The sequence below is a fragment of the Rhineura floridana genome, chromosome 1, assembly GCF_030035675.1.
Source record: "Rhineura floridana isolate rRhiFlo1 chromosome 1, rRhiFlo1.hap2, whole genome shotgun sequence".
Taxonomy (NCBI): domain Eukaryota; kingdom Metazoa; phylum Chordata; class Lepidosauria; order Squamata; family Rhineuridae; genus Rhineura; species Rhineura floridana.
Genome location: NC_084480.1, coordinates 117,895,594 through 117,921,944, shown reverse-complemented (window position 1 = coordinate 117,921,944; position 26,351 = coordinate 117,895,594). Strand labels below are relative to the sequence as shown.

The 26,351-nt window shown below is 42.9% G+C and overlaps 1 protein-coding gene across 5 annotated transcripts in view; it reads right to left on the bottom strand.

Moving 5' to 3' along the window:
• CCDC171 (coiled-coil domain containing 171) overlaps nucleotides 1-26,351 on the bottom strand; it is a 311,338-nt gene that overhangs the window by 22,286 nt on the left and 262,701 nt on the right. The window contains exon 26 of one of the 5 annotated variants that reach the window (XM_061630354.1): nucleotides 16,209-16,277. The exons of the other annotated variants lie outside the window; for them this stretch is intronic. Within the exon in view, the coding sequence (XP_061486338.1) occupies nucleotides 16,239-16,277 (39 nt within the window). The 3' untranslated portion in view covers nucleotides 16,209-16,238. Of the gene's footprint in view, nucleotides 1-16,208; nucleotides 16,278-26,351 lie in introns of those variants that run through there. 5 annotated transcript variants of the gene reach the window in all.

The window sequence follows — 26,351 nt, the reverse complement described above, 5'->3', positions numbered from 1 at the left end:
TCCTAATTGCATGGGGTGAGTGAGAAGAAAGCATAGGAATGGTGGAAACCTCATCCAGGGAGAAAGCAAATGAAGCTGAGGAAGAACAGTGATAAATCTGAAGAGAAGGGAATGGGTGTTTGGGGCTATAGAGATAGGGGACAGGAAGCTATGGATATGGGAGCAAAGGCAGGAAGAATGTGATAGGCATAGCCCATGCATTGCTAAACTTTGTTATGCAGCTATGAGAGTCAGTGGTATAGTTAATTATGCAGCCATGAGAGTGGCTGTATACTATAGCCAGCATGGATTTTTCGCATTCTGCAATGTTAAATTGAAAATACCCCCATGCCATTCTGCTGCTTCCCATAAGCACATTTTAACACAAAATCTTACAAAACCTATAGTCCTGAACTCAGAAATGCTTGCTTAACAACCCTCTAAGTTTTCGTGGTGATACACAGAACTGTCAGAGAGAATCAAGAGTTCAAAGATTAAAACAAGAGAAAAAAAATCCAGACATCTGTTGGACTTTTTTCTGTCAGTAGTCTCACAATTTGTTGAAATTAATTAAAGATAAATCGTGTTCACAGAGTACCTCTAATCCTATTACTGACCTTGCCCCATACTCTGACTTTCATCTTCTGAAGTTTAAAAGTTAAAAAAAATGCCTGGCTGATTTTTAATTAATTTAAGAAATTTAACATTGAAGTCTATGATAGCGCAGACATGCTCAGTAAGAACCAACTGTCAGTGTTCTAAAAGGCAGTCTAACAGCTGTTTGTCTTGGCTAATCAGGGGCCATACCCAAGCCAGACATTTCTGCCACTTTAAACAGTCATGGCTTCCCCCAAAGAATCCTGGGAAGTGTAGTTTGTGAAGGGTGTTGAGAGTTGTTAGGAGACTCATATTCCTCTGACAGAGCTCCAGTGGCCAGAGTGGTTTAAGAGTCAGCCCCTTTTCCCAGAGAATTTTGAGATTGTAGCTCTGTCAGGGGAATAGGGTGGGAATAAATTCCATTGAACTGAATAAGCATGCTAATTATCACACCTGCCTTTCACCTCTACTCCCCTCTCCCCATCCTTCCCCATCCTCCCCTTCTCCTCCCTCTCCCTCTACTCTCCTCCTCCCCTTCCCCTCCTTTTCCTCAACCCCTCCACACTTCAGCCCTCTCTACTCTTCCCCTGAAGTCAGTTTCACCTATCCTAAGCATGATTGCAGAAGAGAAAATCCCGCTGAACTCATTAACCATGCAAATGATCAAATCTGCTCTCCTCCTCCCCCTCCTGTCTTCTGCTCCCCTCCCCCCTCTGCTCTGCCCTCCCCCTCCCCCTTCCTCCTCTCCCGTGGTCAGATTCACCTATCCTAAGCATGATTGCAGGGGAGTAAATCCCATTGAACTCAATAAACATGCAAATTATCAATCCATTCTCAGCAAACCTGCACAGGATCCCATTACTTAACTCCTGGATTAAAAAGCAGAGAAATTCACTAATAGGCAAAAAAACCCCTTGCAGTTTACGAACATACCTATAGCCATCAGATATTTCTATCAAACTTGGAAAAGCAGGGAAATTAGGCAGCTATAGCTAATACACCAGGACAGCAGGATACTTGACCTCATCTCTGAGATATTGTACTGCCCTACACATTTGTAAAAATGCAAACACAATTTGGGTTGGTCTTTCACAGTCCAATCCACTTCCTGTGTAGGTACATTCTTAAACGGCAAGGGTTTTTTTGCCTATTAGTGAATGTTTGACTCTTGAATGGTCTTATGCCTCCTGCCCTCCTGGCCCCACTAGCTCTTCAGATGGTAATGTGTATTATTTCAAAAATGTGGTATGCCAGGCCTGGTGTAATTGGGGGCTCTCCTGATCATTCTGCTGAGTGAGGTGCTGGACTTCTGTGCAAATACCACCACTCATGAGAGCTTGAACTCATTGTGGAGTCTCTCCTTCCACCTATTTAGAATACAGTATTCTAAGCTTTCTGTTTCAGGCCTACAGTGCTATTAACTACAGAATCAGCCATCATTTTACTTTCTATGTTTGACCTAATTGCATTAGCCATTTTACTTCCATACATACATACTTACATACACCCTTGCATTGTGCAACGTCTGTAATTCATTTAACTTGTTTCAAAAATCCTTCCTCACAAAGCCTATCGTTGCTCTTGTGCATACTGTTGCATAAGGAAAAAGTGTGTGGTTTCTTTATTTGCCTTGGCGATCCCCAAAATGACACCTGTGTCTATTTTTCCTTTAGAAAACATCGCCATCTTATCCATAGTAATAATAATCTATGAAAACTATTGGTTTTCTGTGATATCATTATTTGCATATATTTTAACAGCGGTATCACTAGGGGGGTGCGGCGGGTGCGGACCGCACCAGGTGTCACCATCAGAGGGGGTGACACCCAGAGCCGCTGCCCCTAGGCACCAGGAAGCGGGGCAGTTGGCAACTCCGTCTCTTCTCTTCCCCTTTCACCCAGCTATTCTTTGCTCCTGCCGTGGCTTCTGCCCGATGCCCAGCGAGCTGGCCTGGTAGGGCCCGGTCTTGGAGAGCTGTGGTGCCTTTGCCCTGGCGCACCGGCACCGCTGCCGAGAAGAGCGGTTGGGATAAGGCCAGAGGTCTTCTCAAGGGCTGCCGCATGGGATTATAGTGGGGGTGACTGGCGCCCGTTCCTCCCCAGCTCATCTCCTGTAGAAAGAAAACACCCTGCTGCCCCGTTGTTCTCCCTCCTCGCCCTTTGGCTGGACTCTGGACTTCTCCAAAGTGCGCTTTGCAACAGAGTCTGAGCCATGTTTACTGGGAAGCAAGGCCCATTGTGTCCCGCGGGCTTGCTCCCAGCCAGGTGAAGTGTGTCTTGGCCTGCACCTGAGATGCGGAGGGGCGTTCGGGCTTCCTGTGTGCTGCAAGCCACGACCTTCAGTGTCGGGCTGACGCCTGGGAGAAAGGGAGCGGGCAGTAGATTGGCCGCGCGAGTGTGGTGGGGAACCTTGGCCCAAAGGCGCCCCGTGCGGGGAGCTGGGGCCAGCCTTGTGGGCGAGCTCTGTGGGAAAGCTACAGAAGGGACCAGCGCAGCAGCAGAGGGTCTGCAGATGGAGCTGGGAAGAGGCCCCTGCCTGAAATCCTGGAGAGATGCTGCCAGTCTGTGTGCAGCTGGACCTGATACAAGGCAAGTTCCTACGGGCCGTGTTTGACTAAGGCGTACGCAGAGTCGAGCCATTGACATTAATGACCCTAACTGAGTTAGGTCTGTTAACTTCAATGGGTCTACTCTGAGTAGGAGTAGTGCTCCTATACAAGTAAGCCTTCGGCTGCAGAGCTGTTTAATCTGTTTTTTAACTGAACTGTATAGCAGCTTTTAGCCAGAGCTTGGAAAAGTTACTTTTTTAAACTACAGCTCCCATCAGCCCCAGCCAGCATGGCCACTGGATTGGGCTGATGGGAGTTTTAGTTCAAAAAAGGAGGTCCATGGGGGTGACACCATGAGTTACCGCACTGGGTGACACCAGCCCTAGTGACGCCACTGTATTTTAACACCTCATTTAAGCTTTTAAGGAATACATATTCCACCTGGCTGCAGCAGAGGGAGAAGTGAGACAGCATGGCCAGTTTTATCGTCTGGGCTTGGAACAACCAACATTTGTGACTGAATTTTCTTGTTTTCCTGTCCCTCTATACTTCTTTTCTCTTTGTATCATGCCTATTAAATTCCTGCATTGAGCAGGGGGTTGGACCAGATGACCTCCAGTATCCCAACACTACAACTCTATTATTTTATAGCCTTATTCAGGGATTCTGTCACTGGGTTTTAGAATTCTGAGGGTTCTAAAATGCATGGAGAAGCTCTGTGGGTACAGAACTCTCCCTGCTTCATATATTCACCCTCCAGTTCATGGAGTGTGATATGAAGGTGGGTGATGGGGATGGAGATAGTGTGCTTGGTCTCTCATGCCCCCTCGTGAAATTACCCAAATGGCAACAGAAAACCTGTTCGCTATGCTTCTAACAGTGTAAGCCTGCAGCAAGGGACTCTACTGTTTATTAATCTTTGTACAGCATCTAGATGATTGAAGGTGCTTTATAAATAATATAAAAAATAAATAAAATACTAAATAAAAAACAAATGATAATAGTGAAGAGAAGACGGGTAAGCACCTTGAAAACCCTGAAGATGCTGTTTTTATTTTTGCTGTGCAGCATACTAAATGAATCATTTAGAACTGAATCTTTATTTTCCCTGCCTGTTCAATAAGGACATTAACATCTTTCTGTCTCATGGGAGAGGGTTTTGTTTTGTTTTCTTTTGTGGCTGCAATAAAAGAGCTAAATTTCTTTGGCACATTTGGTGAATGATTTCAAAATAAACAAACAGTGAATGCTATGCTTTGAAAGTAAATCACTTTTAGATTCACCCTGCAAAATTTCCTTCTCAAATCTCCATATAAAATGTTAAATTCAGAGATAGAAATACTAACTTGTGAACAAATGTGACAGAAAATTCCATTCTGACACATTTGCCTCTGGTGCATTCTGACACACACATTATTGTGTAGCAAGTGTTAAGCACAAAAGACAAGGGAGGAAAGCAGCTTGATAATCAACATCTACTATTCCACAGAGTATAGGCTGGATACACAAAGCCTAGCTATAAATTTCTCCACCAGTGCCGTTTTGGTATTAGAGATCAGCAACCCACTCTCTTAAGTCCCTATATAAAGCAAGGCTTGAATGTTGTGTGAAAACAACCAGCAGGGAATCCTGAATGCTTTTTGGAGTACAAACAGGATGGCATCTTTTGGCCTCACACTGTGTGATGCTACCATTGCCTGGGTGATCCATAGCAGAAATCAATTGAAGAGTCTAATGGTGGCTTCAGAAGGGAATGAAAGGAAAAGAGCCAGACTCTCAAGGTGAAAACAGACACAGCTGTCAGAAAATGTGCCAGGGATGGAAGAAATTGCTTATTGTTCATTTTGCGTTTGCCCATACAACAATAAGGCCGGGCTGACACAGAGCTAGCTTGACTGTTTGCTGCCCTGGACACCTGCGCTGCACAGTGTGTGAGGTGCATCCCAGCCAGGGTCCTTTGCAAGGCTGCAGAAGTTGTTGGATTGACACCATGTGATCTGGGACTTCTTCTGCACCCAGCATCCTCTATGAGACCTCAAAGAATCCTTGTCCACACCTCAGAGATTGTTTGCTGCTTTCTGAAAAATATGTCTGTACTAAGTGACTACTTGAGGATGCATTTGCAGCAAAGGCAGCTAGTTCTAGGTCAAAGTGGCTCACCTTTCAGTATGCTGACACGCCACTTTAACACTTCCATTTAGTGATTTGCAAACATTCCCTGGCCCAGCGTAGAATAAATTCCTTTGCTGAGCATCTGCAGTTTTAAATATGGACCACATTTTTTTTTTAAAAAAGCATATGTATTCCCACTGAAGCCATCAGAAGAGCAATGGGGCCTGATGGCATCCCCTACACCAGGAGTGGGGAACCTCCAGCCTGTGGGACTAATTGGGCCCACTGGGCCATTTTGGCCAAGACATGACAACCTGCCTATCACCTGACATCATATATAGGCAGATAAAAATGCAGCTGGGCTGGCTCAAAAGGGGCTTCTGAAGTTCCACCAATCAGGTGATCAATGGTACTTCAGAAGCCCCATGTGCAGTGCTGCTAAAGTCCTGATGATCAGAGGGGCTTCAGAAGCACTGCACACCTGGTTTCTGAATGCTGTGCAGGACTCTGTATAGCACTTTGAAATCCCAAGAATCAACTGATTGTTGGGGCTTCAAAATGCCACATCATCTGATGTCATTGTGATGTCAGGTGACTGGTGTTTGGACTGTGGGAGGGAGAGGAGATAAGGATCTGACCCACTGACCAGATCCAGGATCCCGACTCTGTTTTACACTGACTGCTGTCACAAGATGTCCTTGCCATTGTCACCCTTTCCCCAAGCCTAGAACTTACCAAACTAAGGACAGAAGTGAATAGGGTGACTATGTGTCCTATTTTACAGAGGGCAGTCCTCTATTTGATGGGCTTTCTGATCCAAAACTGGTTTAAAGATAAACTAAGAAGCAAGAGCATAATCAAAGCTGCCTGTCAACAGTTAGCACCTGGGCAGTTGACTGAATATGCACATAGGTTATCTGTCCACAGTCTTCCCCACTATGGTGAGATGTATGGCATTTTTATTTAAAGTAGCAATTACTTTTAAATTTGCATCTATAGATTTAAATTAGCATATGCAAATTTTATGTCATCAGTGTCCTCTTCTGTCTGCAGTATGATGTGTGATATATTTCCTCTTTTTTGGGGTGATGGGTAAGTGGCTACCCTAGGGATGGAGAGATGTGTATCAATCATAGACTTCAGGATTGAGACCTGAAGCCTGCTGTGGACATGCACCTCCATGTTCACCAACACCTGGGAGCATGGGAAATATAGTTCTCACACTATATTTCTCATGCTTCCCTATGCCAGTCAACATTTCTGTGCCAGTGGAAATGAACTTGCATTCATGGCAGGGTCTATGGATTAATCCTGAGGCGTACACTGGGCCTCCTCGCCGTCATTCCTCCTCACTCATGAGTTTGGGGAGGGGACAGAAAGAGTTGGTGGAAGAGAGGTCTGCCGTAGGTTCTGAAGCCAATTCTGAAGCCAATTCTGAACCCAAACTTGGAGAGGTTCAAGGGGTTGAAATACCCAGATACATATTTTCAAGCTCCCTTACCCAAGATTCGGTGTCCTCCCAACTTTAAATTGTCACTACCCAGCTATACTGGGCAGAGTGGGGGTGATGACAAGATAGTGTGTCTGTGTATCTGCCTTTCAGTGGACTACTTATGTCCCTGGGCTGGTTGTTTTCTCTAAAGCTCAAAGGGGAGTGTAGGATGCCATTATCTGGCCATGGCAGTGCAAGGATGCTTAACGTGCTCAGCAGTGTCCCAGTTACATGGAGCCCAAGGACATGGCAATTTTAGGGCACCTGATATCCAAACTCTCTTTCACTTTGACCCAAATGTGGGGAAAAACTTTCAGAAGGCAGATTTCCAGCTTACATGGCATTCATTCTCTGAAGAGCAATCAATCTTGGATCAATTCAGGAATTTGAAGGTACAAGTTATCTGTTCTTGTTTATTCATGATGATGGGAAGGCTTCAATTAATATAACACATAGTGGTCAATGCTTTGCTTTTAAACTTTACCTTTTTTTCCACTGATCAATCGATACATATTTTAATCTTTCTCCCCTTTTAAATATGTTTTAAAAGTCTCACAGAAGAAGAGTAGCAGATTTCACAATTATTGATTGCTATTATCAGCGCTTTCATTTTCTAAACATCAGCAGTTTCTATAAATTCCACTTATGCTAAATTACCTTACTCTTGTCCATCACTTAGCTCTGGAGGCACTGGTTAACAAATGAGGAAATATTGCATTAAGCCAACAGTGATAACAGATTAAAACCAAACCTCCAAACCAGCTGCTCTTCATACTTTCCTGTTTTTGAGAATGAGAGGAGATAAAGACAAATTTCACACTGCTTCTGTATCTCACTTTGGTGGCCTGGTGCTTGCTCTTGTGAGAATATGAACCTGTTATTTTTCATGTCTATCATGTATAAATGTTGAGAGATGGAACAGAATTGGTGGGGATTCCAAAAGCACAAGAGATTCTCAGCCTTTGCTGTAGCATTCACAGTGGGACTCATGGATCTCATCCATGGCCCAGATGTCTAAAACAGGTTTCCCTCCTCCTGTGGTTGCGCTTTAACAATGTGTGCAAACAAGTGCAGTAACTACAGTGAACCTCTCATGACCCTCCATGTTCCAGAAGTTTACCACCATATCCTTTGCATTTCTTAAAGGAGGACCACTACACCATAGGTCACAAACACGAAGGAATGTGAATACAAGGAATGCAATGTGAAATTTAAAAAACACTAAACTAAAACAGATAATCTTATGGCACCTTAAAGACTAACAAATGCATTATAGCACACACTTTCATGGATTCAGGGGGCAGACATAGTTCCCACCCTCCATTTCATCTCCACAAGAAGTCTGTGAGGTTGAGAGATGCTGAGGGATGGCAACTGAGCCAGGGTCACCCAGTGTACTGCATGACTGAGTGTGGCATTTAAGATAGGCTTCCCTAGTCCTAATCTGATGCTTTAATCACTGCACCACACTGCCTATCATGCTACTAAGTGTAGCCACAAATCAAAAGTGATGGACTGATCCTAATCTATGTCACATTTTAATTGTGAGGATAAAATTAGAAAACCTTGCATAAGCTGACCTGAATCTTTTGGGGGAAAGATAGGGTACAAATGTGATAAAATGAATAAACCCATTCTCAAGTGACCATTTATCCAATATTAAGGTGTTCAAGCTTCACTCCTATGCAGATTTTCTTGGGAGCACTGAACTCTGCAGGACTTACATGCCCTATAAGCTGTGCTGAGAAGTCCTATGCATTGGCCATGAACAAAGGAGCAAGCAATTTGGAGCTAATTAAATTGTAATGTGACAAGTAGAAGGTCATGCGCCAAGTTCGCACTCTAGGAAGGGTGTTTGGAAGCCTACACAAATCCCTTTGTCACAACAACTTTTGTTCTACAAGAGAGAAGGGATCACTTTCCTCTAGCCCAGCCTTTCCCAACCAGTGTGCCTCCAGATGTTGTTGGACCACAGTTCCCATCAGCCTCAGCCAGCATTGCCAATGGTCAGGAAAGATGGGAATTGTGGTCCAACAACATCTGGAGGCACACTGGTTGGGAAAGGCTGCTCTAGCCTATAATACCTTTACAAGACTATATCCTTTCTTATACAATTAACCAACATTGTAGTCCTTATCTCTTATGATGCTGTGATGTTGCCTAGGTATTCCTGGGAGGCAATCCTCTCATGATGCTCCTCAGCATTGCAGGCTGCCAGATTTCCTCTGTGCCTTTCAGATGTTCTGTCCGTATCACTGTTTTGTTCCATTTCTATCCATCACAGTCACTCCCAAAACTCGATTATTATCTGCCCTCACTGGATGTACTTCATAAACTCACAACACTTTCTTATTCCTTAGTAGCCCCCCAACCCTTCTCCTCTCCTCTCCCCCGTCTCCTTCACTGCCCCAACTCTCACTTTCCCAACTTTCCAATTCCCTTGCCCAGAACTGTCTCCCCCCCCCCAACTAGTTACATTTTTAATCTCCTGTTTCCCTAGGCAGCTAGCCTTATGAATATATTAAAACCCAAACAGAAGCATTAAACAAACAGCTCATTACAAAACATGAATACACATACATCATCTGCCACAGTAAGAACACAACAAAACTTAAGCTTGTGTTTGAAACTGTGAATGGGGTAGAATGAACACCCTCTCCCCCCGAAAAACCCCAGTGCCTGTTTGGCTAGCCTTGATGCTGGCACAATGCCAGAACTGTGATATGATGCCACAGCTGGAGGTCAGTGCTGTCAATTTATGTGACAGGACTGTGATTCTTAGAAATAGGTAGAGTCAAAAGTGACTCTAGGTTTAAATGCTGATATGCTAATTCTGAGTGAGTTTTGGAGAGATAAAATGTTAACAGATATAGAAAATGGATGCTTTGGATAGGATGCAAACAGTGGCAAAATATTATTTGTCTCTTTCTATTTCTTATGCCACACTGCAATCTCTTTAGATATTTACAACACCCTCTCAAGGATAACATTTGTATTCTTCATACCTGACTCAACACCGTAGAACCCTGGAGACTATCCAGTCTCGAAACTCCTTAAACTCTGAGATCTTTTAGGCTGCTATCATATACACACTTAACTGGGACTAAATTACATTAGAGAAAAATGCTTACACTGTAATCCTATACATCTGGGGTTCCCAAAGTGTAGCCTGCAGACCAGTCCTGTGGGGCAGCCATCTTCCTAGGTGAGCTATTTGGTGGGGAAATACATAGTGCCACTCAATCCCTGACGGAAGGCAGAGCTGGGGTCCCAATCCCGGGGAGCTGGATCCCGGAGAGTTGGGAGAAGAGTATTCGGATGGATGGCAGAGGGAAGGGGGAGGAACTTCCCCCCTTTGGAGCGAAGACGAAACAGAGGAACTGCCAGTGATAAGGTCGCTTAGCAACGGGGAGCCTGAGCCCTCCCTGGACATTCTCACGCCTCCCCCTCTTTCAGGCTCAGAGCAAGAGGGGGAAGAGGGAGGGCTGCTCACAGCCGAAAAGCGGGGAGGCAGTTTACCATCAGCCCCTCCCCTATCCCCCATCCTGGAATCGGAAACTTCAGAAGAGGAGGGGGTGATGCTTCCCCCCTCACCGCGCACACGCAGACAGCTGAAAAGACAGGAGAGAAGGGGGGAAGGCGGGCAGTACCTGAGGGGCAGTAAAGGAGGAGCAAAAGATTGCGCGCCCGTTTGGCCCCTTCTTAAAGAACAGGCGGGAAGAAGTCCCTTGCTCTGTCAACTTTCTCCCAATGCCGCAGGACCTGTATCCCTGTATTGCTTCATGAGAAAACGCAGTCTTTGTTTGGACATTACCCTAATAAAACACGAATTAACTACAGCCGTTGGTCTGGTTCCTGAGTCACATCCTGGGCCTGACAATCCCCCCCACTGGTGGAAAAGACAAGGGCCAGGCCAGGGGAAAGGCAGTGACCTTCCCACTCATTCTTCCACCAGACAGAGAGGGTTAATATACATGAATGTTGAATTGGCTCACTCTTTTTTGAGAGATCTCCAGGAATACTAGATTCAAAAGCTTGACTTTGCCTATAGCTACAGCCCTCTTTCACCTGTAGTCTGTCCCTGTGTTCCAATTCTTATTTATTTATTTATTATTTGATTTATATGCCACCCTTCCTCCCAGCAGGAGCCCAGGGCGGCAAACAAAAGCACTAAAAACATTTTAAAACATCATAAAAACAGACCTTAAAATACATTAAAGCAAAACAACTTTAAAAACGTTTTTTAAAAAGCTTTAAAGACATCTTTTTAAAAAAGGGTTTAAAAATATTGTTTTAAAAAGTTTTTTTTTAAAAAAAAGTATTAAAAAGCAATTCCAACACAGACGCAGACTGTGATAGGTCTCAACTTAAAAGGCTTGTTGAAAGAGGAAAGTCTTCAAAAGGCACCAAAAAGATAACAGAGATGACACCTGCCTAATATTTAGGGGGAGTTCCAAAGGGTAGGTGCCACCACACTAAAGGTCCATTTCCTATGTTGTGCAGAATGGACCTCCTGATCAGGGCCAGCTCCAGGCATGCCTGGGCCCTTGGGCACCAGCCTGCCCCGGGCCCCTCCTCTCCCCTTCCACGATTGCAGGACAGGAGTTTCCGAGCCGCCCACCATCCCCCCGCTATCCCCCCGCTTCACCTACCTTTCTCTGCTGTTTTTTGTGGCTGCGCACAATGCACGCGCAGGGTTGCCATCAATCAAGATAGCAGCTGATTCCGTAAAGGGCTGAAGCCTTGGCTGCCATCTTGGTTGATGGCATGCATGTGCGTGCATTGCTCCCATCAACCAAGATGGCGGCAGAGGCTTCAGCCCATTACAGAAACCTCGACCACCATCTTGATTGATGGCAACCCTGCGTGCACTGCAAAAAACAGCAGAGAAAGGTAGGTGAAGCGGGGGGATGGTGGGCGGCTCGGAAGCTCCTCCTGCCCTGCGATCCGCTGCTCCTGCTGAGGATCGCGAAAGGGGAGCAGAGGGGCCCCTCAAGAGCCTCTGTAGCTCCAGGGGCCCTCGGGCCAGTACCCCACCTTGCTGCTCTTTAGAACTGGCCCTGCTCCTGATAAGATGGTGTCTGTAGGAGGCCCTCCCCTACAGAGCGCAGTGATCGACTGGGTATATAAGGGGTAAGATTCTTCATGAACTCAACTACTTTGGTAATGACAGTGAACTCCTGAACTTGGCTTTGATGCTGCATTAGGTATCTCAATTTTAGATTCCATCTGAAAAATAAAAACCTGTGCATACTACAAGTTTAGGGAAGGATAGAGATAAAATAAATACTATAGGGTGTGTTTGTTAACTCCTCCTTAAGAAGCCCTCTTTCTAGTCTTGTTCCTGGTCTTTAGATTTTCCTTCCTGTTGGACAATAAAGGGAAAATGTTTTAATTGGCTGCTATATTATACAGCCACAAGAGTGGCTGTATACTATAGCCAGCGTGGACTTTTCACATTCCGCAATGTTAAATTGAAAATACCCCCATGCCATTCTGATGCTTCCCATAAGCTCATTTCAAAACAAAACCTTACAAAACTTATAGTCCTGAACTCAGAAACGCTTGCTGAACAACTCTCTCAATTTTCATGGTGATACATAAAACAGTCAGAGAGAATAGAGAGTACAAAGTCTAAAAAGAGAGGGGGGAAATCGCAGAGCCCCTTTGGACTCTTTTCTCCCAGAATTCTCATAATCTGTTGAAATTCATTAAAAATCAGCCATGTTCACAGAGTACCTGTAATCCTATTACTGACCTTGCCCCATACTCTGACCTTCATCTTCTGCAGTTTAAAAGTAAAAAAATGCCTGGCTGATTTTCAATTAATTTAAGAAATTTTGGCTGGAACTCAATGATAACCTCAGTAAGAACCAACTGTCAGTGTTCTAAAAGCTAGACTCCCAGCTGCTGGGCTTGCATAATCTGGGGGCCACACCCACACCAGACTTTGTTTTCATGTGAGACAGTCATGGCTTCCCTCAGAGAATCCTGAGAAGTGTAGTTTGTGAAGGGTGCTGAGAGGAGACTCCTATTCCACTGACAGAGCTCCAGTGGCCAGACTGGTTTAACAGTCAGCCACTCTAATTGAAGGTCTGTGAGGGGAACAAGGTGTCTCCTAGCAATTCCCAGCACCCTTCACTAATTATAATTCCCATGATTCTTTCAGAAAAGCCATGACTGTCTAAAGAGAAATTAAGGCCTGGTGTGGATGTGGCCAGGGACAGCTTCGGTTTAAATTTGGGTAGGAGGCTACATGTGCCTGCTGTAGAATAAAAAGGTGGGGGAAACACTGAAAAGCAATGATACTGTTCACAATGTTTTCCTTTTGGAAAGGAAAGGGGCTTCCCCTCTGCCCAGTGCCCACCCATCCAATCACCTCCCCTCCCTGCCCCTCCCCCATATCAGTGATGGACTGCGACCTGGGAGACCAGAGTTCAAATCCCCACACAGCCATGAAGCTCACTGGGTGACCTTGGGCCAGTCACTGCCTCCCAGCCTTAGAGGAAGGCAATGGTAAAACCACCACTGAATACCATTTACCATGAAAACCCTATTCATAGAGTTGCCATGAGTCGGGATCAACTTGAAGGCAGTCCATTTCCATTTTCAAACATGATTGCACAGAAATAAATCCCATTGAATTCAAAAAGTATGCAAATGATCAAACCAACCTCCCTTCTTTTCCCTCCTATCCTCTCCCTCCTGCCCAGGGCTGGTTCCAAAGGGTGGCCAGGTTGGGCACTGGCCCGAGGGCCCCGCAGCTACAGGAGCCCCTGGGGGCCCCTGACGGGCCTTTCACTCCCCTTCCACAATCCGTGACACGAGCTACGCCGCGGACAGCAAGAGAAGAGCTTCCGAGCCACCCGCCGCCGCCGCCACCCACCACCCGCCACCATCCCCCCGCTTCACCTACCTTTCTCTGCTGTTCTTTGTGGCTGCACGGACTGTGTGCGCAGGGTTGCCATCAATCAAGATGGCAGCTGAGGTTTCCGTAAGGGACTGCAGCCTCTGCTGCCATCTTGATTGATGGCAGCAATGCGCGTGCTGTGTGGACGCAGCTGCAAAGAACAGCAGAGAAAGGTAGGTGAAGTGGCGGGGATGGTGGCGGGGGGGTGGCAGATGGCTCGGAAGCTCTTGTCTTGTGATCCGTGGCGCAGCTCGTGCCATGGATGGTGGAAGGGGAGCGGAGGGGCCCGGGGCAGGCTGATGCCCAAGGGCCCTGGCATTCCTGGAGCCGGCCCTGATCCTGCCCCTTCCCTCCCCCTTCCTTTGCCCCTCCTTCACAATCCCCACCCCTCCTTCCCCTTCCTCCTCCTCCCCCTCCCCTCCCCTCCCTCATCCCTATGGTCAGTTTTACCTATCTTAAGCATGGGAGTAAATACCATTGAACTCTATAAGCATGCAAATGATCAAACCTGCCCTCTCCTCCCCCTTCCTTTGCCCCCCTGCAATCCACTCCTTTTCCATCCCCCCCTCCTGCTCCATGGTCAGCTTTACCTATCTTAAGCATGATTGCATGGGAGTAAATCCCACTGAACACTATAAACATGCAAATGATCAAATCTGTCCTCTCCTCCTCTCTCCTGCCTGCTCCCATCCCCCTTCTCCCCTCTGCCCTCCCTTCCCTCCCAATAAGCATGCAAATGATCAATCCATTCTCACAGACTTGCACAGGATCCCATTACTTACCTCCCAGATTAAAAAGCAGAGAAATTTACTAATAGCCAAAAACCCCTTGCAGTTTAAGAACATACCTATAGCCAACAGATATTTCTATCAAACTTTAAAAAGCAGGGAAATTGGGCAGCTATAGTGAATGCACCAGGGGAGCAGGAGACCTGACTTCTTCTCTGAGGTATTGGACTGCCCTACAAATTTGTAAAAATGCAAACACCATTTGGGTTGGTCTTTCACAGTCCAATCCACTTGCTGTGTAGCTTGGAAGAATTTTGTAACATGCGCCTCTGAGCATATGGTGAGTGGTGGCAACACCTGCAATCAGCCCAAATAATAGAAAGAAGACATGCGCTGTGCTGATCTTGTTTTAGCAGGGAAGAAGCAACATTATTAAGACAGCTGATATAGTTCAGATGGTCACTTTAAATGTGTCTGATTTACTTTGCAACTATAGGAAATCATTCTCTTTTGCTTCTGTTTCTGTGAGTATGTGAAGTACAGCAACACTTTGCAACACTAAAAAGAAGCTCCAAAAACAATTGTGAAATAATGGCACTGACTGTTCTGCAGAAGTTTCCAATGGACATGAGGAGTGTCTCAGTTTGCACAAGATAAAACAGTGGGAGGTGAAATATATTCTAGCAAAATTCTAGGTGTGCTCTATATTTTTAATTGACCGTCCCCACCTTGCCTTAAATAAAGTTGTTTAAACATAGCAGGCTGAAAACATACATCCTCTTTTTTCCAACAGCTAGAGGCATTGCTGAAGTAGTAATATATTGTAATCAGTCTTATTTTACATTAAACTGCAGTTTCAGATTCAACTGTTAATGCACCCAAAATAAAAACAAAACGTAACCTCCAATTTGAAACACAAAAGGCTGTCTTCACCATCATATGACATTAACCAATAAAAAGGCTTTGAAATAATAAAAATAAATTTGACACAGATTTCTAGGATGAATAATGAGGGAAATAAAATTGTCTAGTTTAGATTCTCTGTAGAAACATTAGTAACATAGGAAAGAAGCAGAGTAAGAAGAACACCAACAAACATACAAAAATATAATTCTCTATCTTTGGAGATGGTAGGTGTTACCACCACTCACCATATGCTCAGAGGCACGTTACAAAATTTTTCCAAGCTACACAGCAAGTGGATTGGACTGTAAAAGACCAAGCCAAATGGTGTTTGCATTTTGAGAAATTTGTAGGGCAGTACAGTATCTCAGAGAGGAGGTCAGGTCTCCTGCTCCCCTGGTGCATTCACTATAGCTGCCCAATTTTCCTGCTTTTTAAAGTTTGATAGAAATATCTGTTGGCTATAGGTATGTGCTTAAACCGCAAGGTTGTTTTGCTTATTAGTAAGTCAGCATGTGGATGGTCTTTTGCCTATTAGTAAATGAAGGAAGAACTAAGAGATTGGAAACTAGTTGTAGATTAAAATTTTTTTATTGGTTACTGACTTGATTTTACTGTACAGAAACCATGTAAAGGCCTCATGCTGAGCTGCTCTTATTGCGAAAATCAGGCCTGAGTTACAGCCTAGATATCCAACCAGCCAGCTAGCTAACTGTAGTGTACACTGCAATATTTCTATTCCTCTAGGGCTGTTTTCATCCTTTGCCCTCAAGTAATCAAGAAAAAGAAGAAAAATTAGCCACTATGATTGTGAGTTCTTTAAATGAGTAACTTATGGTAGTTTTTTTTTTATATCACTTTGTTAACTTTTTATTCCACCCTTTAGGAATAAGCACACAATCCTGCTGTACTCATTATAACAAATACAAATACACTTACTTCTTACTGCAGGCAAACAAACATGCTTCTTTATTGCTGGCTGGGTAGAGAACACAACTGGAACTGCAACTAAAAAGCAGAGCAAAGGAAAGTCCAAGGGATGGAGTCTAACTTTAGCCCATAATACAGTTTTCTAATATTTAACTCTTCAAGGATCATATTACCATACAACCTGTTTTTTCAGGATCACTTAAGTAATTATAGGGTGATTGTGATCATGAAAAATCTAGCCTCAGTCAGGGAAAATCTTGAGTGAACAGACCTTTGGGGGCTTTTCCAGATTAGACTTTTGTTGTGCACTTGCCCTGCCTTATTCATTGAATTTTTCAGAGGGTCCTATTCTTAAATTGTCCTCTTCTTAAAACAATCACTCTTTAAATGGAGGTTGTCATTATCTGTCATGTCACAAATTAAAAGAAGTTAATTTCCCCCAAACATCTGGGGGGGAGAAGAAACACAACTCTAGGGGTGGTGGTGACCCCATTTGCCCCTCCCGGTTACAGGCCAGCTGCAGACCACCAGTAGTCCAAGAGTTTAATTTAGGTGGTCTACAGTGTGGTCTGTGAAGAACAGGAGCAGTGGCTGTGAATGACTGCAGCAGTGGCTGCTCCAGTATGGACTGGAAGTGAGGGGCAGGAGGAAGCAACTAAAAAGAGGTGGAGAGAGGACTAGGAGCTGTTTTATTGTATTTTATTGCATTACAATTTGAATTCTTGGAATTCAAATTATAGTACAAAAATTATAAAGCATCTAGCACAGTGCATTACAATTGCTACTACATGCAGAAGAGGTCAGCCAAAACACTCAGGAATTTTCAAGTGGTCCATGGGGGGGGGAGTTTGGAAACAACTGCTATACACCACTGCTTAAAAGTGTGGGTTTTTTGCATTTAGAACAGCACTATAATTTGTTCCATACATCGCTGACTACAATATGAAATAATGGCTAAGCTAACATTTTGTTGTTTTAGTAAATGCACTTTAGCATTTAACTGTTTGATAAAGTTCATTTCACATTTTTTCTAAAGGCTTTATCATTTTTAATATTACCAACTGACATTGTTTTTTTATTCCTTGGCTTTACGGTTAACACATTTAATAGGTGGGTATGAGGGGACTTCTGCTTAACATACAGAGCTTTTATATTTTTCTCATTCTGCTCCATTATCCATAGCTATTTCTTGGCCCTAAACTTTTTCATGGATAGTCTCCCACTCCCTTGCAATGTCCCTTTATTTTTAAATTAAATTTTATTTATTTCTCACATTGCACATAATCCAAAAAGTCATTACAATGATCACATAAAAAACAGGTATAGAAAACACCGCATCTTAAAAATTCATCCAAATGGAGGGTGTCTTCATCCTCGTCGTCGTAGTAGTAATAGTAATAATCATCATTACTATATACATAGTATATTGGGAAATTAGAAATTTTCCAAAATTCATCATAATCAGGAATGCCAAATCTCCTGTGAACTATCTGTATGCCTGTTACATAAGTCACAAACCACACTTCCAAAAACATCTATAGGATTGCTCTGTTAAGACATTTTTGAAACTTATATGGGCTTTCCAGGCAGTGATTTAGTTGTTTAATGTGATCACCACTCCTTTAAACAACTGTATGTACACTTTCATATATCATTGATATATGACTGATTACACATATGGCATAAGTAGTCTTCTCCTTACAGAATTTTGTTTTTCTGTTTTATAAAACTATAAATGACCTCAAAATTAAAAAGCTGGAATGTAGGTGTTTAATATAGCCAATAGTTTCATGGTTAGTATATTTGTTTTTGCTTTTAAAGTATTGTTAACCTACCTTGAGTCCTCAAGGCCCTGCAGATTAGTGACTATATACATGAAATTGAAATATACCTTGTTGGCTTCATTTCAGCACAGCAAAGATGTTCAGTTGGCATGTTATATTAGAAAGAGCATTCATACTTTAGGAAATGGAAGGAGGAAGCAGACAGAAAAAGAAAAGAGAAAATGGAAGGAACACTAAAATGAAAGGAGTGGGCTACAAGCAGAAGGATGTGGAACTTTCTGAAATTTGTATCAACTTCCCAAGGGAAATGGCAGCGTTACTTGTTTGCACAAAATAAAAGCCACCCTAATTCCTTTGATAGGTCTTTTCTTTGGGGTTTGTTTATGACATGACTTACCCGAAATTAGACTTAAAATGTCTGCTTCTTTTGATGTACAAAAGCTGTTCAAAAGAAATACTTTTGTACTCTTAATAGTTCACACAGTGAACTGTAACTACTTGGTGAACTTTGCATCAAGAGGTTTTTGCAGACTAACAGACAATGGTAGGAGCTGTTTCAGCTGTTAAAGGAATCTTTTCTGGTGTCCAGCACTAAAATGAGAAACTCCTCCCCTTTCAAATTATATATCTTTACAGTGCAATTCTTTCTGACTAGGAAGAAGACTTCAGACAGGTTTACAAATAACCCCAACTGTTTAATCTGTACCCTTCAGGGAGTCCTGCTGTGTGTGTACGTGAGATAGAAACACGTTGGTTGAAACAAGAACAATTTTTGGGCTTGGCTTGGCCCTCTCAAAAAATAGCAGGCAAAGGCGACTCATTTCCTTTCGAGAGAGTGGCATTACATGGATCGTGGACCTTTATCCTTCCTTAGCTTGGACAGGAACTTCTGCTCACAGGGGACTGTCAGAGAAAAATGCACACAGATTCTTTTTTGCAAAATTAGATCTGCTAACTTGGCTATTTAACTTTACTTATGTAGCAAAGTGGCAGCTTTTGATCTTAATTTATAGCAAACAGATCAGCCTGGGCTTTTCTTGAAAGGTCTTATTCATCACTTCCTTTTAAAATTTACTCTTAGTGACAATCTAAAACCAGATCAGTCAGGGTGTTCTCCCTTAGGTTTTAAGTAATTTGTTTGAAATCCCAACAAATCTAATATCCCAATAGTAATGTTCATTGATCTCACTACCTCTTCCAGTGTGGTGGCTAACCAATCAGTCAAGTATACATGCACAGCCCCCAAATTGCATAAATACTCAGAAAATACTATAGTAGAATCAATGCTGCTAGGAGGAAAATCTTTTACTCCAGTGAAAATATGCATGATACAAATCAGATTAAGCATTTCAAGATTTTTTTTTAATGTATTTCTGGTCTCTGAGAATTGTTTGCATTGCCTGTTGTTTTAAAAAAGGATTATTATAGTCTATGAGTTGACTTATTCACTCTCATTGTTTTTAAAGGAAAGATGAAATATCTTGTTATTGTGTTGGTTACACCATTTTAGTACAAAATCAGCATCTTATCAAGAATGCTGCAAAGGAACACACCCAGTAAAACAGTGATGCTCAAATTGCATGCTATGAAAGAGGCTGAAGAATGCCTTGAAAAATTAAAACAATATGTTGCATGTTTCCACCACACATGACCTTTGGACCAGAGGCCCCATCAGTATAGACACACTCATACAACATGCACACACACACAGTCCAAATATATTGACAGGGACATCATCTTGAGGCTGAAAGTAAGGATTCACTGGAATTCCATAGTTTATACTGCAACTGATGGGCATGGGATATCTCAGAAGTATCACCATTGATCAAATAGTGCAGGCCATTAATGAGATCTGACTAACTAGGCTAAAGGAAAGCAGGACAGTGGGAGGCAATATGAGCAGTGCTATACCCAGGGCCGGCTCCAGGAATGCCGGGGCCCTTGGGCATAAGCTTGCCCTGGGCCCTGGCGTGCACACGTAGGTGTGCATGCATGCGGCCCCCCATGCCCCCACCTACCTTTCTGCTGTCTTTTACCATTGCCCTTAACGAAGATAGTGGTCACGGTTTCACTAAGGGGATGACGCCTCCACCGCCATCTTTGTTGATGGCACGCATGCGTGCTATGCACGCGCATCTCTGCCATCAACTAAGATGGTGGCAGAGGCTTCAGTACCTTAGGGAAACCACAGCCGCCATCTTCGTTAAGGGCAATGGTAAAAGAGCAGACAGGTAGGTGGGGGGGCGTGGGGGTGTGTGGATCATGGAAGGGGAGCGGAGGGGCGGCTGAGGGGCCCCCTGTAGCTCCAGGGACTGTCAGGCCAGTGCCCCACCTGGCCGCCCTTTAGAACTGGCCCTGTTTGGGAACATTGCATAAAGGTATCCTGATCTTCCCACCCGCTTCTCACTATTGCCTCTCACTTTTGCTTCAACATGCAAGGGAAATCACATAGGAACAGGACTAAAATAAAATAAAATACTGCTTCTTTCCCTCTCAGAATGCTTGAGAGAATGTATGAATCTCTTCTCTTCCTTCCCTTGGTGATCTAGATTTGTGAACCTCAAGCACTGGTTAACTTCAGTAGACTGCAACCTCAGGAACATCAAAGGCTGAATTCATGTGACCACATTTACCATTATGGATAGTTGGAAGTGTGGAGAGGAAACTGCAGTCCAGTCTGAACAGGTAGATATTTATTGTGTAGGCAAGTATAGAAGTCTTAACTTCTATCCATATGAGATCGGGTATGGGGTAGGTGGGGATGGTTGGGGGGAATAGGGCTTGTGGGCCAAATTAGGACCCCTGATGGGCCTAATTAGGCCCAAGGATCAGAAGTTCACCCCCTTATTAACACATTTCTAGTAGAAATTTAAGGCTACGTTGCTGTAGCAGTTCTGACCTGAAGTTAATGCTTTAATCTTTAAGTGTTTTGTTTCACTGAGTGCTCAAAAACACAAAGAATGTATCAGTTGCCTGAATAATACATAAAATATCTAAAATATCTATTACACTGCACTTTGGGTTTGAATTTGAGTTTGGTATAACCATCAACTATGCAAAATCGAAATCAAATTTTAATGACAAAGAGGGCACTGTCATTAATGAAGCAAATTTATTAAGCAGTTCTGATAACTACCACTTCCACATGTCATTTGAATTGGGGAACAAAAAGTCACATTCCTAGTTGGTGTCCTGGCATACTCCTGCTGTTTGTCAAAACTTCTTATTTGTGGCTTGTGCTCAATCTACAATTGAGTAGTAAAGATATTGCCCTACTATGGATTTTGGGATTTAAAACAGCTGCTAGCAGCACAATCCTATACATGTCTACTCAAAAGTCCAGTGAGTTTAATGGGGCTTACTCTCATGAAAGTGGGCATACGATGCAGCCTAACTGTACAGTCCCATGCATATCTATTGAAAAGCAGTGCCTACTCTCAGGTACAGAATTGCAGCCCATGTTTCTCAGTTTTGTATCCATGATTGAAATAGATGTGGTACTATTGTAATCCTTTTCACTCATTGTCAAATCATTTCAGGATTTCCATTATTTGTCCTGATCAAATGTAAATTGCTTCTTGGCTGAAGCCAACAACAACAAAGAACAAAGAAAAGAAAGGGGGAAGAACTTATCTTTAAGAAAACCACAATGAAAAGGTGCAGGCATATCCTAAGGCAGGCTCACAAAAACCAAGAAGGAATGTGTTCCTCTATTCACCCAGACCCCTACATTTGCCATGCACATTTCCAAATTTATTTATTAATAAACTGAGTTTCAGTTGAACAACCAAACATAAAAAAATCAATTTGACCCACAAACCCTTCCAATACCTTAACTGCATGTCCTATGCATGTCTACTCAGAAGTAAATCACAGTGAATTAAAATGGGCCTTACTCCCTAAGTAAGTGATGATAGGATTGCAACTTACAAAACTGAAAGTAGGGCTAGAGCTTGGAAAAGTTACTTTTTTGAACTACAACTCCCATCAGCCCCAGCCAGCATGGCCACTGGATTGGGCTGATGGGAGTTGTAGTTCAAAAAAGTAACTTTTCCAAGCTCTGGGCTAGATACTGGAGGTCTTACTGGAAGCCTGAGTGCTTAAAGGCCAATAGAAGGCTCCTGTATCCTGACTGATGTCAAAAAGAGTGCAAAAGGATCCTACCCCTTGTCACCCCAATGAGTCTTGAAATGCCCTCCCATCCTGCACAACCTCTCTCAAGATCTCCTCCCCCACCCATCCACTTATCTTTGTTGCCACTCTGTGGTAGTAGAATGGAGAAAGGTCTCTCTATGATACCTGGATCACAGGAAGAGCAACTTGCCAGGTAGTTTTGGGACTGTATTTTATCCAATTCAGGAAATACAAAATTCAGTAACATAGCCTATACTGTCTCAAAAAAAAAGTATGCTAGACAGACTCCAAACAATATTAGATGCTTCTATATGAAAGAACAGGAAAACAATCCCTGGTGCGTTATCTTTCTACATCTCATCACATCTCATATGCTCAATGGAACAACCCATGTTTCACTATCACGACCATCAACTACTGCATTAACCTGAGACACATGGGAGAGCATCTCCATATTCAAGAATTCATGCACACAACCAATGATGCTTGTAATATTGAGCACGGAAGAAAGACCTCAAAAGAGCCATTTCATTTGCTCATATCCATATGCTTTCATCTTCACCAAAGATATACGGTATATTCTTCTTATGAAAACATACCTCATCAGAATGAGTGACTATACTAAAAGTGGTGAAGTGACATTTTAGCTTTTATTTTCAGTTGTTAATCATGTGTTCCATCAACTTATATGAGAAACTAAGGCTTCAATCTGAGGCACACTTGCTTCAGAGTAAGCATCACTGAATATAGTGGGACTTGCTTCAGAGCACACATGCATAGGAATGCACTATTCATATCCATTCTTCTTTTGATGAAGTGACATACAAGGCTAAACCACAGACTTGTTTGTTTGTTTTTAAAATCACAGTTTTGACTAGTTTCCTCAAAAACATCTACTCTTTTGAAATCATGCACATGAACTGCAGAAGAAAAAGTAAACAAGTGAATAAACTGTGGGAGAAAAAAGTGTGCATAGGAATAAAAAATGTTTTTTGGCTATTTCTCATCAGAAAGTGTTTCTAAATCTGCTCTGTTTCACCTTATGCATCCTCCCCCCCACAAAAGTAACACATTTTGGGATGACAGAACACATAAGCTACATTACTGTCACAGTAATAATATAAAAATATAATGGAATGCTTTTCTTGCAAAAAAAAATGGGTGAATATTTTCATCCAAGTTATAACTCAGTGTCACAAAGGCTTACACTGAATGCATGGATATTCCTAATGACTACAGTATGCTGTTCAACTGACATATTAGGATCAGCTGCAGTAGCTGATCCAGGGCAATAAAACAGTGGCATACAATAATGGACCCTTGGTTAATAAGAGCTCTTAAAGTGATTTTCATTCTAATACTTAAGGGCTTGGATAATGAAATGATACCAGCTCTTTGTTAGCACTAGACATTATTATAGCTAAAAATGACAATCAGTTAAGACACAAAGGTGGTACAAAAGCATCAAAATCTCCAGAAGCAGGACTTTCAGTGTAATGTTTGGAAGAAGCCACGCTGAACTCAATGTCACTTATTTCTGAGTAAATATGTGTAATACTGCACTGTTAGGAGCTTGATATGGAGTAACATTTACACCTACATAAAAAACTACTGAGAAAGCCAGAAAGGTAAAGAAAGTTTTTTTATATGAACATGCCCAAAGTATTTTCAGACTAATGTCCTTGATGGTTAGTCATCAAGCTATCAGCCAGCTGGGTCCAACAGTTAGCCACCAACATGGGAAGATTGAGACAGTCCTTAAAAGCAGAATAGGGTTGCCTATAGTGCCTTGGCCCAGTCAATAACCAAAATGGAGACAATAGTCAAGAAATTAGAAGAAGGCTAGGACTGGGGAGGGCAGCTATGAGAGAACTAGAAAAGGTCCTCAAGTGCAAAGATGAATCACTGAACACTAAAGTCAGGATCATTCAGACCTTGGTATTCCCGATCAGTATGGGTGTGAAAGTTGGACAGTGAAAAAAGCGGATAAGAGAAAAATCAACTCATTTGAAATGTGGTGCTGGAGGAGAGCTTTGCATACCATGGACTGCAAAGAAGACAAATAATTGGGTGTTAGAACAAATTAAACCAGAACTGTCACTAGAAGGTAAAATGATGAAACTGAGGTTATCATACTTTGGACACATAATGAGAAGACATGATTCACTAGAAAAGACAATAATGCTGGGAAAAACAGCAAGGAGTAGAAAAAGAGGAAGGCCAAACAAGAGATGAATTGATTCCATAAAGGAAGCCACAGACCTGAACTTACAAGATCTGAACAGCATGGTTCATGACAGATGCTCTTGGAGGTCACTGATTCATAGGGTCGCCATAAGTTGTAATCAACTTGAAAGCACATAACAACAACAAAGAACAAATTAAACCAGAACTATCACTAGAAGCTAAAATTATGAAACTGAGCTTATATTTTGGACACATAATGAGAACATGTGATTCTCTAGAAAAGACAATAATGCTGGGAAAAACAGAAGGGAGTAGAAAAAGAGAAAACGAAACAATAGATGGATTGATTCCATAAAGGAAGCCACAGACCTGAACTTACAATATCTGAACAGGGTGCTTTATAACAGATGCTATTGGAGGTCACTGATTCATAGGGACACCATAAGTCTTAATCGACTTGAAGGCACATACCAGCAGCAACAACAGGGCTCTTCACCTGAGCAGCTTGTTTCAAGGTGGGGCTAGTTTGTGAGGCCTGAGGATCAGGTGCAGATGATTATGCTAGGTCTGCATGCACACATGTCCTCACCTGACTGGCCAGAAAGGGGTAGGAAATGGGTATATTAAAGTCAAGCTCCACTCTGTAATAACACTGTGCTGTGGCCTCTTGTTTCATCAAATTACACACCCATCCACACCTTCCTATCCTATGGCTTGCATCTCTGTTGCTGATGCAGTGGTCATCATGTTAAGGCAACTCACTGAACTGTCATTGCTTTGAGATCATGGGGGTTGGAGGAGTACTGGCCAGATGGCAGCTGCAAGGCTGGCATCTCCCTTGAAAAATGGCATTTTTGCCAAAACAAGTACAGCTTAGCTGTGAACTTGCCCATGAGGGCCAAACAGTGGGATGGCCAGGCCAGGCTTCTGGGCATTGAGATAACACTGGCTCTCCTCTATCCAGTAGCCTAACATTGTTGTAATAGATATTGGCAAGTTTTTATTTTTAAAGGTTTACATATTAATGTTCTATTGGTAAAGTTATGTACTGTTTTAATACAGTCAATATGTTCATCTATTCATTGCACTCTCAAGTGACCCTGCTTAGTGTTGAGCTCCCAAATGTTGTTTTACTACAACCATCATTGTCATTCAGCATAGCCAACAGGCAAGGATGTTGCGAGTTATAGTTTGAAACGTCACTCCTCCTGGACAGAGATAGTCTGTCATGGCCTGGTAACTTCTAGACTGGATTACTGCAGTGTGCTGTATATGAGGCTACCATTGAAGATAGTTCAGGAACTGTAGCTTGCCCAGGATATTGCAGCTAGTTAGCTAACAGACTGGGCAAAGAGATCTTATCTTTCCTGTACTGAAACAACTCCACTGGCTCCCGGTAAGTTTCTGAGCTCAGTTCACAGCACTGTCCTTAACCTTTAAAGTCTTAATAATGTTGGGACTCAAATACTTCTGGGGTGCCTTCTCCCACATCATTTCATCTCTCCACTATAATAGTCATCTGAGACTTATCTACAGCTGCCCCTGCCATCTGAATTACAACAGGTGGTGACCAGAGATAGAACAACTTTTGGCTCCTTGCCTTTAGGATGCCTTCCCCAAAGAGGCCTACCTGGCATCCTCATTACAATCATTTAGGCACTGGGTAAAAACATATTAAGTCAAAAACATTTTAAGTACTGCTAATGTTTTTAACTTAGCACAGTTTTGATTTTACTGTATTTTTAAACAGACTGTTGCTATTTTAATTTGTGGCATTAATTTTGCATACTTCTCCAACCTGGTGCCCTCCAAATGTTTTGAACTACCACTAGGGATGGGAGAGGAATCCACAGAACTTGGATCCAAAAGCTGATTCACCTGAGTTGACCCATGCAGATCATGACCCAGATCAGATCATGAGTCTACTTTAGAATTTGCAGTCCTGTGCATTCGTTTACAAGGTGGGCTGAGGGCTACAGTGCTGCCACTGTTCTTTTTAAAAAGTTTTTCTTTTTGAAAGAAACAGCCTAAAGCAGCTGTCGGACAA